General features: G+C 38.6%; 2 protein-coding genes across 12 annotated transcripts in view; both read right to left on the reverse strand.

Moving 5' to 3' along the window:
* ERCC5 (ERCC excision repair 5, endonuclease) overlaps positions 1 to 7730 on the reverse strand; it is a 29768-nt gene extending 22038 nt beyond the window's left edge. For both annotated transcript variants that reach the window (XR_015553374.1, XM_087435866.1), the window contains exons 1-3: positions 7587 to 7730; positions 2108 to 2283; positions 248 to 363 (exon numbers count right to left, since the gene is read on the reverse strand). Coding sequence is in view for 1 of the 2 variants with exons in the window: in XM_087435866.1 (XP_087291992.1) it covers positions 248 to 363; positions 2108 to 2283; positions 7587 to 7674 (380 nt within the window). In the remaining variant the exon portion in view is untranslated. The remainder of the gene's footprint in view (positions 1 to 247; positions 364 to 2107; positions 2284 to 7586) is intronic.
* A 3375-nt stretch (positions 7731 to 11105) lies between these two features.
* Positions 11106 to 17553, reverse strand: part of BIVM (basic, immunoglobulin-like variable motif containing) — a 33060-nt gene continuing 26612 nt past the window's right edge. For 6 of the 10 annotated variants that reach the window (XM_087435872.1, XM_087435868.1, XM_004423158.3 and 3 more), the window contains 4 exons: positions 16319 to 16451; positions 14604 to 14690; positions 13712 to 13808; positions 11106 to 12838 (listed from right to left, as the gene is read on the reverse strand). In XM_087435872.1, coding sequence (XP_087291998.1) covers positions 12545 to 12838; positions 13712 to 13808; positions 14604 to 14690; positions 16319 to 16451 — 611 coding nt within the window. In that variant the 3' untranslated portion in view covers positions 11106 to 12544. Of the gene's footprint in view, positions 12839 to 12882; positions 13362 to 13711; positions 13809 to 14603; positions 14691 to 16318; positions 16452 to 17553 lie in introns of those variants that run through there. The other 4 variants (XR_015553375.1, XM_014781863.2, XM_087435871.1 and 1 more) reach the window with 4 other exon arrangements.

Consider the following 17553-nt stretch of genomic DNA (forward strand, 5'->3'; position numbering starts at 1 on the left):
GGAGTTATAAAAGTAAAACGCGCATGCAATGCAACTCTACAGCTTTTCTTCCCCATTCTTCTCACGGGACAGGATTTTCACAACTTTAAATTACTAGGTCAAATGGACATCCCACTTATTCCTCTCATTCCACCCTCTATCTTCTGCTGAGAGTTAGATTAGGGAAAGGGAACCACAGGAATACAAGGCAAAAATTAAAAACTTTTAAATTAATCTTTAAAATTTATGTAACTTCTTTCCCTCTTGCCTTTTGCTTTTTAAGGCACTTTTAATAGCTTGTCTTTTCAAAAATGTTTTCAAAAGCTTCTCTGTAGTCTTTTTGGAGTCACTGGTTGCCAAATCCTTTCTCTGCCTTCTCTTAGCCTGTGAAAAGAAAGGATGTAAGATTTTACTTCAGGGTGTTAGTATATTAAAAACACTTCTGTGATTTTTTTCCATAGAATTCGGTTTGTCTAAGCTTTCAGACCATGGCTGTTTTAGTATTTCCTCCTAATTGCTGTCTCATTGAGTATCTTCAGGTTTCTGCTATATAAAGGATACTCAGAGTTTCCATCTATTACCTAATAGGCTGGCTATTCTACAATATATTTGGGAAACTATTTATTTACTTTGTTTCTTTTAAATGTCTTTTAATGTCCCCAAGAAGCCTAAAGCTTAATGATATATAATTAAGTAAATGCTTCCCAATAGGGATTATTATATTAACTAATTTATTCTTTAAATGTCACTGTTATGCTAAAACCAATTTCTGATACCGGTTTTTATAAGAATACATTACTTATATGTAACTCTGTCCTTCAACATTCAAGAGTATGTCATAAGAAATCCTAAAATGTATAGAAATATCTTATAAGCAATGTCCAAGTAGGGAAAAGTGGAATAGTCTCTGTGTTTATGGTTGAATATAAGGCAGAAATACCAAAACATCTTCTTTTTCTTTCTAATCCTTCCCAAAAGGTACAGTACTTGATATACAGCACGCCTTGGATAATTAAAAACCGCAACATTCACGTCTAGACCTTTAACGAGGCTACGATGTCCCAGGCATTTACAAATCCTTACTTGTACCCTATGTCCTCACTTAATTAGACAGCTTCTGTCTGGTACAATGATAAAGTGAGGAGCTGGCATTTTCACATATAAAAGTCATCTATCCAAATGGGTGCTGTCATTCGGGGTGTACACAATTATTCCAAAGTTCACAACATTGTTCAAACATTGTTTTAAGCTACTTTCAGAATAAAGAAACTCATTCTCATTCTTTTGTATCCTGTCCTATTTCCTTCCTTGGTAATGCACTTTAGCCACGCTTGGCCCCTCATAACATTCTTACTCCTGAAATCCATTTCGCCTTTAAAAGAAGGCTTGCTATCCCTGGGGGTCCGTGAGCTCAGGCTCAGGGAGGCGTTTCCCCAGTAGGTTTTCTATGACGCTGAGCAGCACAGCTGGAATACACACATACCACCTGAGAAGCACAGCTGGAATACACACATACCACCTGAGCAGCACAGCTGGAATACACACATACCACCTGAGCAGCACAGCTGGAATACACACATACCACCTGAGCAGCACAGCTGGAATACACACATACCACCTGAGAAGCACAGCTGGAATACACACATACCACCTGAGCAGCACAGCTGGAATACACACATACCACCTGAGCAGCACAGCTGGAATACACACATACCACCTGAGCAGCACAGCTGGAATACACACATACCACCTGAGCAGCACAGCTGGAATACACACATACCACCTGAGAAGCACAGCTGGAATACACACATACCACCTGAGAAGCACAGCTGGAATACACACATACCACCTGAGAGGACTAAAGAGAAAACTCCAGACTGTAAGAATTTTACTAGTTTTATTAAAAGTTAAATTTTATCATTATAACCACAATATACTCTCACAAATAAACCTTTTTTAAAAGAAAAAGTGTTTATTTGTTCAAGATAAATTTTAAAAAGCTGAAATTAAATTGGATATATGTCAAAATAAGTCTTGATTTCCAAAATTCTAAAGAAAAAATTAAAATTGTATGTGAACTTTTCTTTCTTTCAAAGAATGCAGAAAGAAAAAAACAGATGACTCTTACCAAAGTCTGTTTCTTCAATAGTGGAGCGTCGCCATCAAACACAAAAATAGGACGAATTCGAAAAAATAAGAGTTTGCAGAGCCGATGAAACAAAGTGAGAAGATGAGCATTTTCTATCGAGTTCCCATGGCGATCCCGGACTCCTTTAAGGGCTTGGTTTAACCAAATGCTAATATCTGTAAGAATTGTTAAAGGAAAATATTCTGGAATTTCTTCCCTCACCGTCACAATTTCAATTTCTAATAACTGATATCATCCAAACATTGAAACTAAGTACTCATCACAATTCATTTGAAATTGAAAAATGTTTAACCCTGAGGGAATCTACTAAAATCAGTTAACTTTATTTGAGCCCTTGTTACTACTATTCACAGACTGAATTTTAAAATTGTACATAGACAGATGTATCCTTTAAAAGGTCTAACTGCAAGGAATTGCTTCTTTAAAAAAACTAATCATCTCTACAGATTTTTAGTAAATTAACACAACTCTTTTGGAGAACAATGTGGCAATTCATAGCAAACAACTTAAAAACTTGCATTCTGTTTTACCTAAGAATTCCACTACCAGACGTCTAGCCTCAGGAAATCACCACAGATGCACAATATGAATTACTCAAAAGAACGCCCGCTTATGATAATGAAAATATGAAAAAGTAACAACGTAAACAATGTTTACCGAAAAACGTAAAACAATGTTTAAGAATAATGTAAAAGTTTTCCAACAGGTCTTTTTTTAAAACCAAATTATGATATACTGATTTGCTGGAATACCAAGCAGTCTTTAAAAATGAAAGTTGCAGAAGCATATACAGTGATAAGGAAGACAATCACAAAGCATTATTAAAACAAGTAAAACAGGTTACAAAGTATGGAAAGTATAATTCCCTTTTGTAATACATGCAATATGTTAAATATAAAAAACTAGAAGTTCAGACATCAAAATATTAAGAATAGTTATCTCTGCTGTGATTACAAGTAACGTATGTTTTCTTCTTGGAGTTTTCTTATATTTTCAAGAATGCTTTTTAACAAATTACTTTCTACTTGTTCATAAAACAGAGGGACATGGCACTGCTGGTTTTCCTGCTCTCAATCTCTTTGCCGGCTCCTCTAACTCACCATTCAAGTGCTGACTTCAGCAGTGACCTCCCTCAGGCCCTCTTCTTTCCTCCTGTCTGCACCACCTGCCCAGCCTAGCTCAGCAGCCCCATACCACACCCTCTTCTTATGTGCATGCCTGCCCCAGAGCTCTCTCCTGACCCCCACATCGAATGGCCTAGCTGACAACTCCTGATGCCTCAGACATTTCAAACTTAACATGATCAAAACTGAACTCCGTGTCTTCTCACTAGACTGCTCATGCCCCCATTTCAGTGACGGTCACTTCCATTCACCAAGCCAGAATTCCCGAATACTCCCCTCATCCAGCCACTACCAGGTCCTATCAACTCTACCTTCTAATCTATCTTGAAGGTACGTATTAGATTTCACCAACATATCTTTAGTGAAAACCCTTCAAAAACTTCCCATTGCTTTGTGGATAATATCCACAACTTCTTCCCAGGGCCCATGAGCACTGAATGATCTGGCCTCTGCTCATTTCTCCTATCTCATTTCAAGCCACTGGGTTTTTCTCAAATCCTGGAAATCACTAAGCTCCTTCCTGCATCCAGGGTCTTCTGACATGCTCCTTCCTCTGCCTAAAGCAGTTTCTCCTTCTCTTGGCCTAGTAATCTCCTACTTTTAGGTCTCAGTCTATGGGTCACTGCCTCAGCCTAGATAAAGACCTCCAGTTACACACTCCTATTCAAACACATCTTGCTTACTATGTAGTAGAAATCTTTCTACGCACTGGGGGATACAGCACTGAACAAAACAAAGCACCTGCCCGTATGGAGTTTACAAACTAGTGAGGGAAGAGACCAGACTGTGAGCTCCACGACTTGTCTAGACCACACTCTGTGCACTGCTCTCCCTTTCACAGGGCAGGCGGGAGGCAACAAAGATCTGCTATTAAATAAGTTAAGCAGTTAAATATTAAAGTGAACGTACATTACCTAGCTTACTACCATAAAAAAATCAGGCCTATCAACAATTAATAAAAATTATGTAACAACATAACTAGTGGAAAGTTAGCTATTACTATGTTCATTCCTATAACACTTGAGTGCTACTATGTACCAGGTGTATCCAAGATCCTAGTGATAGAACAGCAAATAACATAGCTGTGAACAAAATAGATATAGTCCCTATCCCTAAGAAGCTTGCATTCTAATGGAGAGAGACAATTAAAAAATCAAGTAATAGCTATATAACATGTTAGGTTGTCACTAAGTGCCAAGAACAAAATAAATAGAGTAAAAGGAAGAGAGAATGATTGGGGTCAATGGCTCTTAGTGAGGGAAAGCCTATCCAAAGAAGCAACAGAGACCTGAATGAACAAGAGGAGTGACGGAATAAACTCTCAACAGGAACAGCAGGGGCAAGAGGAACAGCAAATTCAAACGCCCTGGGACAGAAACACACTTCCTCCGTTTAAGGACAATGTGGCAAGAGCACAGTGAGAGGAGAGATAGTAGAAGCTGATGTGTGCGTACAGCCACTGGAAGGTTTCTAGAACGTGACCTAAGGGTCACCCCGGTAGGCATGTGAAGAATAAACTATAAAGAAACCAGTTTTAAAACTAGTTACAATAGCCCATGTGAACACGGATGGCAATGGTGGAGATGATGAGAAGTGGTGGGATAAGGGATCCATCTTAGAAATAGGATTTGGTGTTGACTTAGCTCTGTATTGCACTGGATAAATGTTTCTGCTTGCTACAGTACTATATCAGATTAAACAAGTTTCTACCTAGCCCATTATTTTAGATTTTATAATCAAATGAGAAAATCTAATTTCAGATCTCAACTCTGCTATCCTTCAGAACTGGTTATGAAGCTTCTGAAACACAAATTACTAAATCTAGATATTCCTGAAACTCTAAATCATAGACACTGAGATGGGTCTTTTTTTTTTTAAATTAATCATAGGTAGTGCCAATTCTCAACTAGGGCTGAGAGTTCCAGCATGAGACTCTTAAAGAAGAAATATGTAAAATTAGGTAATCTGAAAATGTCTGCATAATTCGTCATGTCTAATTTCAATAAGTTTATCAAAGGCAACATTAAACTTATTCCAGGGCTCAAAAAGTTAAATCTGCAGCAAAGCCAAAAATCATTTTACAGATAAGACCCAAAGGACCAATAACATTTTGAAATAAAAAATAAATTACTTTAGTTCTATTGTTAGATGACTGAAAATTTAATTAATCCCAATTAGTATGCATAGCCTAGAGAGACTTAAAAGCATTTTACAAATGTTAAGGTCTATAAGAGACAAAAGTTAAAATGTTAATTTTTTATTATTTGACAAAGACATTTTGATTGTATAAATAAATAACACACTCAGCTATAGATGGTTAAAAGGCCAATAATTTATTATAGGGATCCAAGAGTAAAATACGAATTTGGTATAGTTATGGGTAATTTCTTCATCAACAAATAAAGTTAAAAAAAAAAAATCTGAATATATTTCAGATATTTGAATTTAAATTCCCAAGAAAATGAAACAAAGAAAAGTCAACTGTAGAACAAGCAATCAAATATTCTCCTTTAACATATATATACACACACACACATCTACATGAGGTTATCATTCTAAGTGGAATTATCTTTGACAGTCCTTTTTAAATGATTCCTTCTCTCAGAAAAGCCTAATAACCTCATTAAAATGACTTCAAGCCCCAAAACAGCCTCTGATCTAAAAATAGATAAACTAAATGCTTTACCTTTCCTTACCTTGGACAACCTACCAAAAAATTAGAATGCTGAATTTTATGTGTCATATCAATGATTTACAAATTATTAATTCTTCATACCAGCTGCAAAGTAAAATGACCTAAATCTTTGCTGAAGTTTTAAGGGTTCCTGTCACTGAAAACTGTCCTTTCTTTCACATATAGTTGTATGAAGAAAATCTTTACAAAGCAGTGATTTGAGGATCCAATAGAGGGCAGCAACAGCACATGTGCTTTAAAAAAAACCTTTTCCTTTCCCCGACCCCAGCAACTCTGCATACAAACTTTTAAGTAAGCCAAAATTCATTATAGATGTATGTCAAGATTACTCACTTTGCAAAAACCTATAATCATCATCTTACTTTATTTAAAAAATTATCAACGTTCCATTATGTATAAGTTGTCTACAAATTAAACAACAATGGCTCCTCAGTCAATGGCTCCTTTCACTGCATTCCAACTTACTCCTACATTGTATTTACCACTGGACAGCAATTATTAATATACGCCTCTCTTCCTCACCCAGCGTATGAGCTCCTAGGCTCACAGGTTCCCACTTAGGGAACTGGTGTAAGGTACCATCAGCTTCTCAAACAGAATACACACTCAAAAAAAAAAAGAAGAAAGCTTGAATAAAAAAACCAAAATTTTGGAAAAACCATTCATGTTTTTTGTTTGTTTTTTGTGAGGATGATCAGCCCTGAGCTAACATCTGCCAATCCTCCTTTTTGCTGAGGAAGACCGGCCCTGGGCTAACATCCCTGTCTGTCTTCCTCCACTTTATGTGGGACGCCGCCACAGCATGGCCTGACAAGTGGTGCGTCCCTGCGTGCCGGGATCCGAATCCCGGCCGCGGCCGCTAGGCCACTGGTCGGCCCCATTCACATGTTTTGATGATGAAGAAAATCATTTAATTCTAAAGACACACAAAAAAAACCCAGCCAAACACGCACACAAACAACAGTCCTTAAAAAGTCCATCACAGGGCTGGGAGGAAAATAATCCACTGCATGACTTCTGAAATCTTTTCAATGTTGTGCAAATGTTGTACAAATGTACAAATGTTGTTCCATGTTGAATTTCGTATTCCAAAAATCTTAATTAAAAATAATAAAAGTTATATACATATACAGTCAAACGCCTGTCTACAAACATACATGGAGCAAGACTCAGGACAGCAGGCAAAACTACCGGAAGTCCGCTTCGTTTTCTCCATGCTGACCTCCCAGCTAGGATAATACTGGGATTATTAATACTCGGATTAAGATTTACAATATTAACAGTGTCAGGCACTCTTCTTAGCTTCTTTCATTTAAATAATCCCTTTATTCCTCATACCAACCCTGTGTAGAGACTATCATTGCCTCCACTTTCCACATGAGTGAACTAAAGCATAAGAGGCGCAAAGCACCGCCCCTAAGTGAGAAAACCAGAACTCCGACCCAGAGCAGTACGACTGCAAAGCCGGAGGACAGTGGACATTTACAAAAAAGACGTCCTGAAGAAGAGTCTCGAGTTACCCCGGGGTGAGGCCGTCATCCCACCAACCCTGCTCTGCGCCCGCCCCAGAGAGACGAGAGGGGGGGCAATCCTGACGCGCATCACTGCATCCCCAGCACCGACGCTGCGTTAAGGATACCCACGGCGAGGATCTTCCCTTCCAGCGTCTCCGGGCTGACCTGCCGCCCTGAGCACTCGAGCAGCTTCCAGAGGCCCTGCACTCCCATGAGTGTCCTCGGAGCGCAACTCGGGGGTGGGGTCGCGGGAGACCTTTTATTCCAATTCTACAACCAGCTGCACCACCGCCCCGGACCCCGGGAAGAGCTCCCCCTGCTCCCAATCAGCAAAGATGGAAAACAATAAAGAGCCAGCAGTTTTCCAGGGAAAACCAGCACCAGCGGGAACGGCACTTTCCAGCGGCTGACACTGCCTCCCGGAAGCAGGACGGGACCAGAGAATGGCCGGCGGGGAGGAGAAGGAGCAGGTCTTCGTCTCGCGCAGCGCTTTGGCCCAAATGTTTACGCTCCAACGGAAGACCGGGCCGAGAGGACAGCTCCAGCAAGACAAACAGCCAAAAGACTTCACCACGCCACTGCCTAGCGTCTTCTCGAGTGAGTGCCTAAACCCTCTCGAAATGAGGCCTCTCAGCTTCCGTCTAGTACGACGCGCAGGGCGGAAGTCCTGCCTCACCGCGCTGACGTATATTTGCGGCGCCTTTGCACTCCGGAAGCGAGGGGGCGGTTCAGCAGCAGGGTCCGTGTGCTCTCAGTGCGGAGCTTCCTCCACTGGCGTCCTGTGGCGAGTCAACGTTGAAGCGACGCGCTGGGGGGCTACTTGCTGAGGTGACGGTTTCCTACGAGCTTCTTTAGGTATCAGTTTCTCGCCACTGGGCCGCCAGTTGTGAAAACTCTTAATACTAAGTGTTGTTTTACGTGTAAGGCGACAACAGAAAGGTAGATGCTTTGTTGGGGTTTTTAAATTAATAAGTATTTGTCCGGTAATTTGTAGTGACTGGATAGTAATACGATTTAAAGCCTTGACCCTTGAAATAGAATTTAGTTTTCTCTGGCATCTAAAATTTAGGATTCACGGCTTGTCGGTTTGAAATGACAAGAAACTAATACCAGAGTAGGTCCTGGAAAGGCGGTGGCTCTGGACGCCTCGGGCCAGCGCTCAGATCCCGACCGCCCACGTTATGTTGAGCATTGTCCAAGTAACATTTGTTCAGAACTTCTGTTTCTTCATCTGTAAACTGGGCATAAAACCAGTCTTGCAGGCCCTTAGCTAGGGTCACACGAGATATATGCGCAGTACTTACCACTAGTAGTTACTCAATAAATGAGTCTTATATTGGTTCAAATTTGAACTATTGAAACTAGATTCAAACTCAGTGGAAAGGCTGATTTAGATGAACAGGTAATTTTGTTAGAGGAATCCTTTATGACAAAACTATGAAAAATTAGTTTTTGGCAAAACCATTTCTACGCCCAAACAGATGGTTCACAGCAGCCGCGTTTAGTTGACCTAGTCACAACTGATAGTCTTATCAGGGGTAATCCTGACAACGTGCTTGTTTGCGTTAACTCCATGTGTGAAGTAATTCCCAGAAATTGTTCCCAGTTGTATTTTACAGAGATTGAGATAATTGCCTATTCAATTTTTGTCTCCCCCCACGGTAGAGTGTAAACTTTTTGAAGCCAAGAACGATTTTGTTGACTGGTATGTCCCCCGCTCCTGATGTTTAGCAGGGAGTCCCTAATTAGTCTAAATGACCTCTTTCAGCTTCTAGTCTCAGGCTCTCCAGTGCATCTTTGCACCCTGCTGAAAGAGAGTTTCCTCGGAAGTCAGGCAGATGTTAATCCAGATCCTGTCTGAGCCACATAGTAACCCTGTGTTAATGAGCTGAATTGTGTCCCCCTCCGAATTTCATACGTTGAAGCCCTAACCCTCAGTACCCCAGAGTGTGACCGTATTTGGAGCTAGGGCCTTTTAAAAGGTGATTAAGTTAAAAAGAGGCCCTAAGGGTGAGCCTAACAATCTGACGGGTGTCCTTATAAGAAGAGGAAATTTAGACACACAGACACCAGGCATGTGTGCATAGAGGAAAGAGCATGTGAGGACACGGTGAGAAGGCAGCCATCTGCAAGCCAAGGAGAGAGGCTCAGGAGAAACCAAACCTGTCAACACCTTGATCTTGGACTTCTAGGTTCAAGAACCATGAGGAAATAAATTTCTGTTGTTTAAGCCACCCAGTCTGGTATTTTGTTATGGTAGCCCTAGCAAACTAAGACACTCTATGATCCTGAACAAGTTTCTTCACCAAGGAGAGTCTGTGAATAAAATGAAGATACCAGTGTCTTCCTGGGGTTGTTCTGAGATCAATGATTTAACATGAAACACCTAGCAGGTAATGGTGCTTAAATCAGTTTGTTGAGTGAATGAGGGAGAAAATACTGGGTAAAACTGAGATATACAATGTGATGGATCCTAGAGCACCTTGCCTGAGCCCCTGCAGTGTCTGGGAGAAGGCAAGTTAGGAAGTGTTACAGCTGCTGCACCAGCTTGGCCTAATGATAGAGCATAGTGATGGGAAAAGGAACAGTTTCAGGATATGATAGAAATGAACATGTTTCACTACCTGAGAACTGGGTAAAAACAAATAGCCAATGTGTGCATTTGAGTACTATGAGTGCTTTTAAAACCAGAGCAACATTTCTTGAGTACAAAATATTTTTTTGAAAGAACAGCAACTAACAGGTGTATATTTGATCTATAAGGAATTGGCTCCTTTAGATGCTGTTTAAAGGGCTCTCTATCAAGATTCAGAATAGTAAAATACACATCTTTTGGAATAATAATAATAGCAAGCACTTAAATAGCAATTCCTATCTGCAAAGCACTGTTCTAAACACTTTACATGTATTAACTTATTTAACAATTTATAAAATAGATAGTGTTATCCCCATTTTACTAATGAGGAAATAAGCACAAAAAAATTAATCTTAGCTTGCCCGAGGTGATACACCTAGTAAGTGCACAGCCAGTATTCAAACTTTCAGTGCTTCTACAGAGACTCCTAAGAGTTGACCAAGAAATTAAATATGACAGGAATGTTACTAATCTTGAAAGAGAAGTATACAGTAACTTGCTTATAGTTTCTGGAAGAGTAGTCTTTAGTTGTTCTTAATAATTGCCAGACTTGTAACCCAAGTTATTAAGTGATCATATATATGAAGACTTTTATAAAATAGTTTATGGCCAGTAAGTAAACTGTATAAACTCATCCTCTCTTCTTAGGTGTCACTGTATTCTTTATTTTATGCTGCAGTTGTCTCCTTTTCTTCTGGCTCTTCCTGCCTACCTCTTCTCTGAAATATTTGGTCAAACTGTGAAATTGCTGATATTTAACTATGTTTAACATATTAAAATGAAGCTTCATTTGGTTCCAGCTAATATAAGAACTAAATTTTCTACTTCCTATTATAAAGTCTTATAGAAATCTAAAGTTATAGTCATCATAATGCATATTGTTTCATTGATTATAAAAGATACAAGATGGTTTCTTATAACACACTACTTAGGCAGAACTGTCATGTACTTCAAACAGAATTATAAGGGTACTCCCTACCTAAAACAAAGGTTCAAAACATTCACATGATTAAAAGTAGAAAACAAAACTTTATTTGATGAAAACTTATTACAAGTTCCAGTGTGAAGTAACAAAATCAACAACCTACAAATCTCTTTCAGTCCTTTGCGTTTCAAGCAAAATATTCTCTTCAGAAAAATGACCATTTCATAATATATATCCCCTTCTGGAGGCTAGGCATGTCTGAGTGGATAAATGGATATAAAATTCAAAAGAGAAGAAAATGAATATATTTTAAAAATAAAAATCTGAACCCTCTCCTTGAGGTGTATTGCAGTATGGTTACCAACATATTCAGCACCTTGTAATAATCAAGTTACTGATTTGAGTCCTGGAACAGCCCCTGAAATGAAAGAACAAGAGATCCTAGTCCTTCGTGAGTCAGGTTGACAGCAGAAGAAAATTTGACAGCAACAAGACAGAAGCTCAAATATATGAAATCCACAGTTTCTGAACTATTCAACACTCACTTCAAACAGCTAATTGTCTATATGGTTTTAAAAAGGAAACAGCTCAGAGTTTGGAATATGGATAGTTGCCCTCTGAGTGACGTGGCATTCTAATGCATCTTTACTGCTGTTATCAACAGATGACCCACACTGAGGGGCCAATCAAATAGCGAAGATCTCATTCACAGATTACCTTGGGTATAGAAACTTTGGATGCCACTTCTTCTTTTAATCTATCCCTAAAACAAGGTTTATTGTAGACTTACAGAAGTCTTTCAAGACCTAAAGTTCTTGTCAATATTGGATAGTAACACACCAAGTCAAGAAAATCAAGAATATCCTGAATCAATGCACTAAGTCACCCATTTGCACCAATAGAAAAGATCAGTTTCTTGTATCTTTTCTCTTTTGCCTCTTTATTGAGAATCCTGAGAAAGTTAACCAGGAAAGAAATGAGGCAGGCAAGATACTGTTACAAGTAAAAGAATTACTAGACTCACTAAATAATTTGAAATGAGCTTTAACCATGAGAAAAAACTAGAAATCAACAGCCCCAATTAAAAAAAAAAAAGGCAGAAGGTGCCTTACATTTTGAGCTTAGGAATAAAACTAGCAGCAACAAATGTCTGGGGATCAAGTCATAAGAAATCATTTCATGCTTAAGTATTTCAAATCCTGATTGAACTGGAACTAGGCTATTAAGTGAATTTGTGTTTGATTTGTTTATATGTAATTTTATTGGATTTTGTGAAATTGTTCAGAATGTTTATATACTTTTAAATTTAAAAGGACAATAATCTGTGCTTATCTGCTTGTATATCTGAAATCACCCATCATAATCATATACAAGCTTATTTACTGGAGAACTACAAGGTTATGTTTCGTACCACAAGATCTGTTCCTATTTAATGTAGACTTAATAAAATCTTCTACTGTCTTGATGCAGTCCTGTATAGACTGGTTGTGTGTGTAACACGAGTTTTTCAGTACCCAGCATAGTCAATCATTCCCATGATAATCACTGTAACGCTGGTAGCCACTGTTCCTTCTCTCATGGATACTGGACATCTTTTTCCATGCCGAATCCTGATGGAAACTAGCACTGAAAGACCGGCCCAGATGCCCATGCTGCTTCTTGGAGATATTGTCTTCACTCTCAGATTTGGCAATTCCCTGGCCACGTGTTGGAGGTTGTGATTCTTGTCTAATGGTTCCAAATGGAAAGTTCCAAAGGCCAAACCTTTGCCAGTTAAGTCTCTGGAATGCTATAATGCAATGCAAATTTCCCCCAACCTGAGAAGAAGAAAAAGTTGGGTTAAGAAAATGATGGGAAATGAATTCTACTAATATGTGGGTTCCTATGAATTCTCTTATTTTTTGCCTCTTCTCAGTACTTACCATTTTAGACATCATCATACCACATTATCCTGCATCTTTCCTGACCAGCTGACTTTACAAAAATAACAATGCCCACAGGAGCCAAAACACCTTCCCTTATAAGCCTTCCTACCGCTCTTCACACTCTCACCTCCTCATCTGCCTAATCCAAACAGCAAGATCATTCCTCTTCCTCTCTCTCTGATACCGTCTTCATATGGCAGTAGGATTATGTCAGTGGGATGTCTCCTCAGTCCACAGAATCTACCTTTCCCTGAGAACTGCCCCCAGCAACCTTGTGGGCACACATGGCTCTGCCACACACATGGCTCTGCCCCGTGGGTACAGTTAATTTGTCTCAGGAGTGAACACCTGACCCAAGCTGGGCCAAGACTGGAACTAGGCCTAAGGCAGGCCAGTCTCAGTCTGGACTGTTCATCTGGAAGAGAGACATAAAGATGATAATGATCTTTAGGAAGTAAGTAATCAGACAAAAAGAGAAAGACAAAAAAGAGAGAAGAGAAGACATAAAACTCCCAGAAGAATGAGTCAGACTAGCTACTTGGACCCTGCTAACATTCTTTTAGCTGGTACCAGTCCCCTCTGACTCCAAGCTATACACCTTGCCCTTCCGTTTTAAAGATACCCCTGTGTCCTTAATTTTCACTTTTCTGTCTAAGAAAGTCTGAACTGGGTTTCTGTTATTTACAAACCAGAACCTACAGTGCTGAGTAAAATACTGCATTGTGGCCACTTGGGAAATACCTTCACATACAATGGTGTTCTTACCTTCTTTGTTTTTCGATACTGCAGCCCCCTCTCTAAGTGCCGGATATCTAGATATTCTGGATTTTGAGTGTTTAGATCAGTAACGATATCTGCCCATCTGTAGTTAAGGGGGAAGAATAAAGCACAATTTTCTTTAAGTATGAAATACCACTGTAATGGAAGTTTTCACATGAGCAGTTTGCTACAATATTACTGTGGCAGTAATTCTCTTAGGATTGTTCCACCAACTAAGCTTTAATAAATTCTTATTTTTATGACAATTCTGTTTATCCAACTATTGCCAAGGTTCTCAGTTTAAAAATGATTCCTCTCCCTATGAAGTAAATAGATATCAACCTGTTAGGTGACATCCTGCAGGCTAAAATAGAAACTTTCCATATTTCCTTTTTAATTAGAGTGGAGTATATTTTCAAAAGATTTAAAAGTTAACATGTCTTTCTTTACAGACAACATGATTGATTGTGTATGAAACCCAAAGCAATTACAAATTTCTTTGTATTGCAAAACTGTTACTAGAACTAATAAGTGCATTTGGTAAAGATGCAAGGTTTAAGGCCTATATAGAAAAATCAATTGTATCTTTGTACACTACCAAAAAACAATTGGGAAATGAATTTTTAAAAAAATCAATTTATAATACCATCGAAAAAAATAACAGGTAAAATTTTAATGAAATACATATAAAATTCTATATTGAAAAATACAAAACATTTCTGAGAAAAATAAAAGCTTTAATTAAGTGGAGACACAGTCTGTGTTCGTAGATTGGAAGATTCCATATTGTGAAGATGTAATTCTCCCCAAACTGAACTATGGATTCTATGGATTCTATCCTAATCAAAATTCCAACAGGCTTTTTAGCAGACATTGAAAAAAAAGGAAGTTAACATACTTTTTACAATGAATAGCAGGATGTTTTCTACTTGATTCTCCAATTAAGATCCAGTATTCTACTTCTTGTGGTGAGAGGGGCCCCCTGCTAAATATGAAATACATTCACAGTAAGCTTAGTAAAGGTCACTTGTTCCCTTGAAAATATTGCTTCAACTATATATTAATAAAAGATAAACTAAAGTTCATTCAAAGGTGGCATTTGTTAATGCTAGAATAGATATTGGAGTTCAGGCTTGAGCAAATGTCTGAAGGCCATTAAAGAGAAAGCATAAATTTAGGCCTTGATCCCCTATTACTAAATCTAGGGCTAAATAAGTTGAAATATACCACCTCTCAGCATCTAGGAGGGGAAAAAAAAAATCCTAGCATGCTACCAGCATGTTTCAGCTACTCGTCTTTCACTATGCATTCAAAAAGTTTCAAAAGGCATCCTAAAAATAAAACCTTAAAGCAGCAGTTCACCTGTGGAACTTTTAAATCTACTGATGCCCTAATCCCACCCCTAGAAATTCTAATTCAAGTAGGTCTGGAGCGGAGCACAGGCAGGGTTTACACAGATTTAAAAGCATCTCAGGTGATTCTTAGGTACAGGCAGAGGTGAGGAACTCTCGTCTAGAGGGTACAAAGTAGGAATACCTACTTTTTCTTGTTTTACATTTGACAGATGCCTGGAGTAAGGTGAAGTTGCAGAATGAAACCATAGAAGAAAAGCAATATACCTCACCTCCAGAGAGACAAATAAAGCATTTCAAGATTTGGAGACACCAAGTAGTTTCTCTCTTGCTCCTCATTGACAAAAATAAAATGTGCAGCTTCCCAGTTCTGCCAGCTTGCTCCTGCCTGTCTCAGGATTCCCTGCCTGACCACCCCACCTCCCAAAGTGCCTTGACTCAAAGGCCATACAGCCTCCAGCGTCAAAGAACCTATCCTATCCCCGAGATGACGAAGCCATGTTCTCCCAGCCTGACCTTCGGCCCTCACTAAGAGAACAGCACTGCGTTGTCCTCTTCCTCAATTACCAATGCCATGGACCCAGGTGTGAACAAACCAGAACCTTAGCTGGGTGAGAATAACTGTGCCTACTGATACTTGAAGGCAAAGTATTCATGGCTTCTATTCTCCCATTCTCAAATAGGAGACTGTTCCTTTGCTTTTAACTGCCCGGGCATTATCTCAACCCATGATGAAGAAAACTGGCTAAGGAGGAAACAAGTATTAAAATTCAGTCACCCTCTCTTATTCATGCACTGTCTCTTCTAAAAAGGTACAAGTTTACTTGTATGTAAACATACAGATAATTTAAAATACATTAAAATATTTAATTTAAAACATTTAGGAAATGCTTTTTAATGTACTCAGTTGTGACAGTCTTCTTGACACCAGATTCCATAGTACATTTTCCACATGAGACGCTGGATGAGGACGTAATGTAAAGTCCTTTGCGATCGTTTTATAATAAACATACAAGTGATTTTTCAAATGACTTTCTCTTGTCATGATTCTGAACAACAGTATCTAAGTGGATAATGTAAAAGCACAAGTAACCAAATGCAACTCTGCAAAAGAATAAGCTCAGTTTAAAGAATAGTCTTACTTGATGTAAGGAAAGCAAAGCACCAAGTCTTCCAATTTCTAAGCACTAAATATTTCTTAAACGCTTTCTACAACACATTTTCCTGGTGAAGTAGCCACATAAAGTTTGGAAATGCTTACCTGAAGGCTTTATTAGCTTTAACAGGGGTTGCTTCAAAGCCAATTGGACAAAAATAATGATTTTGGCAATGATAGATATAAGCCAGCGATTCATCTTTCAATCCATGAGTTAACTTTGACAACGCCCCTGAAGCTACAAAAAGCAAAAACAGAGGGGCCATAAAGCACTTTTTATTCTTCATACAAACAACTAGTTAAGAACTGAAAGACAAAAAAGACATGACTCAGGACACACTGACATTACTGGGGAAAATGAGAAGCTATTGATGATGCAAAATTAATGAATTTATTTTCAGTTTTACCCTGTAGACTGAAATTCAGATAAATTGAATCGCAAACTGAAGAACTGAAATATGTCCTTGCTTACCAAAACCTAATAATACACATACTTGTCTATGAAATTTAATTACCATATAAAACCAAATACCTAGTGTATACAGCAATGGTCTCAGCTTTTCTGGTTGTGCACATCTGTCACTAGAAATTTCTGAATAAGCATGCCCATTATAAGCATTTTTGTTTATAAACTATGTGCATATACTACTGTACTAATATGCCTTTATAAAAGATACACAAAAAGTAGGAGTTTTAAATTAGATTAAAATATAGACATTCCAATATGTTCTTCCCACACCACGGTGATCACCTTGTACAGCTCCTGTAGTGGGTACATCCCAATTTGAAGACCACTGAGGTATGTGGATAAATATAAATTCCAGATAATAAAGTTATAAAAATGGAAACTTTCCCCCACTAACACACAATTGAATCTTTCTACAAAAGTTACACAGACTAAAGGAAAAGCTTTCACAAGCCAAGTGATGAGATAAGAACATCTCTGGAGACAGACTGATAGTACCACCGCATCCTCTTATAACTGCTCCTCCTTGTATATTTCCCCATAGCTATATTAGTTGTGAAGTAATTTCAAAAGTATTACCATAAGAAAGAAGTTTTTACCAGCATTCAATACTTAAAGCCATTAACTGAGGTTTCATTAACTTACATCTCCTGGAAGAAACTAAATTATTCATGAACAAATAGCCCATTAAAACTGAAAATCCTAAAAATAGTTGAAGCAGGTGAAAGCTTGCAAGTCATGGTTTCTCTGATTGACTTTCTGACCACTGAAATAGTTGATGACCACTAAGAACAGCAGGTCAATGGCTATAGCAGAGCCAAGGAGGCGGCACCCCACCCCCACCCCTGCAGACACACACACTTTGTGAGTTTAA

This window comes from Ceratotherium simum, chromosome 10 (assembly GCF_057802395.1).
Source record: "Ceratotherium simum simum isolate JZ-2026a chromosome 10, ASM5780239v1, whole genome shotgun sequence".
Taxonomy (NCBI): domain Eukaryota; kingdom Metazoa; phylum Chordata; class Mammalia; order Perissodactyla; family Rhinocerotidae; genus Ceratotherium; species Ceratotherium simum.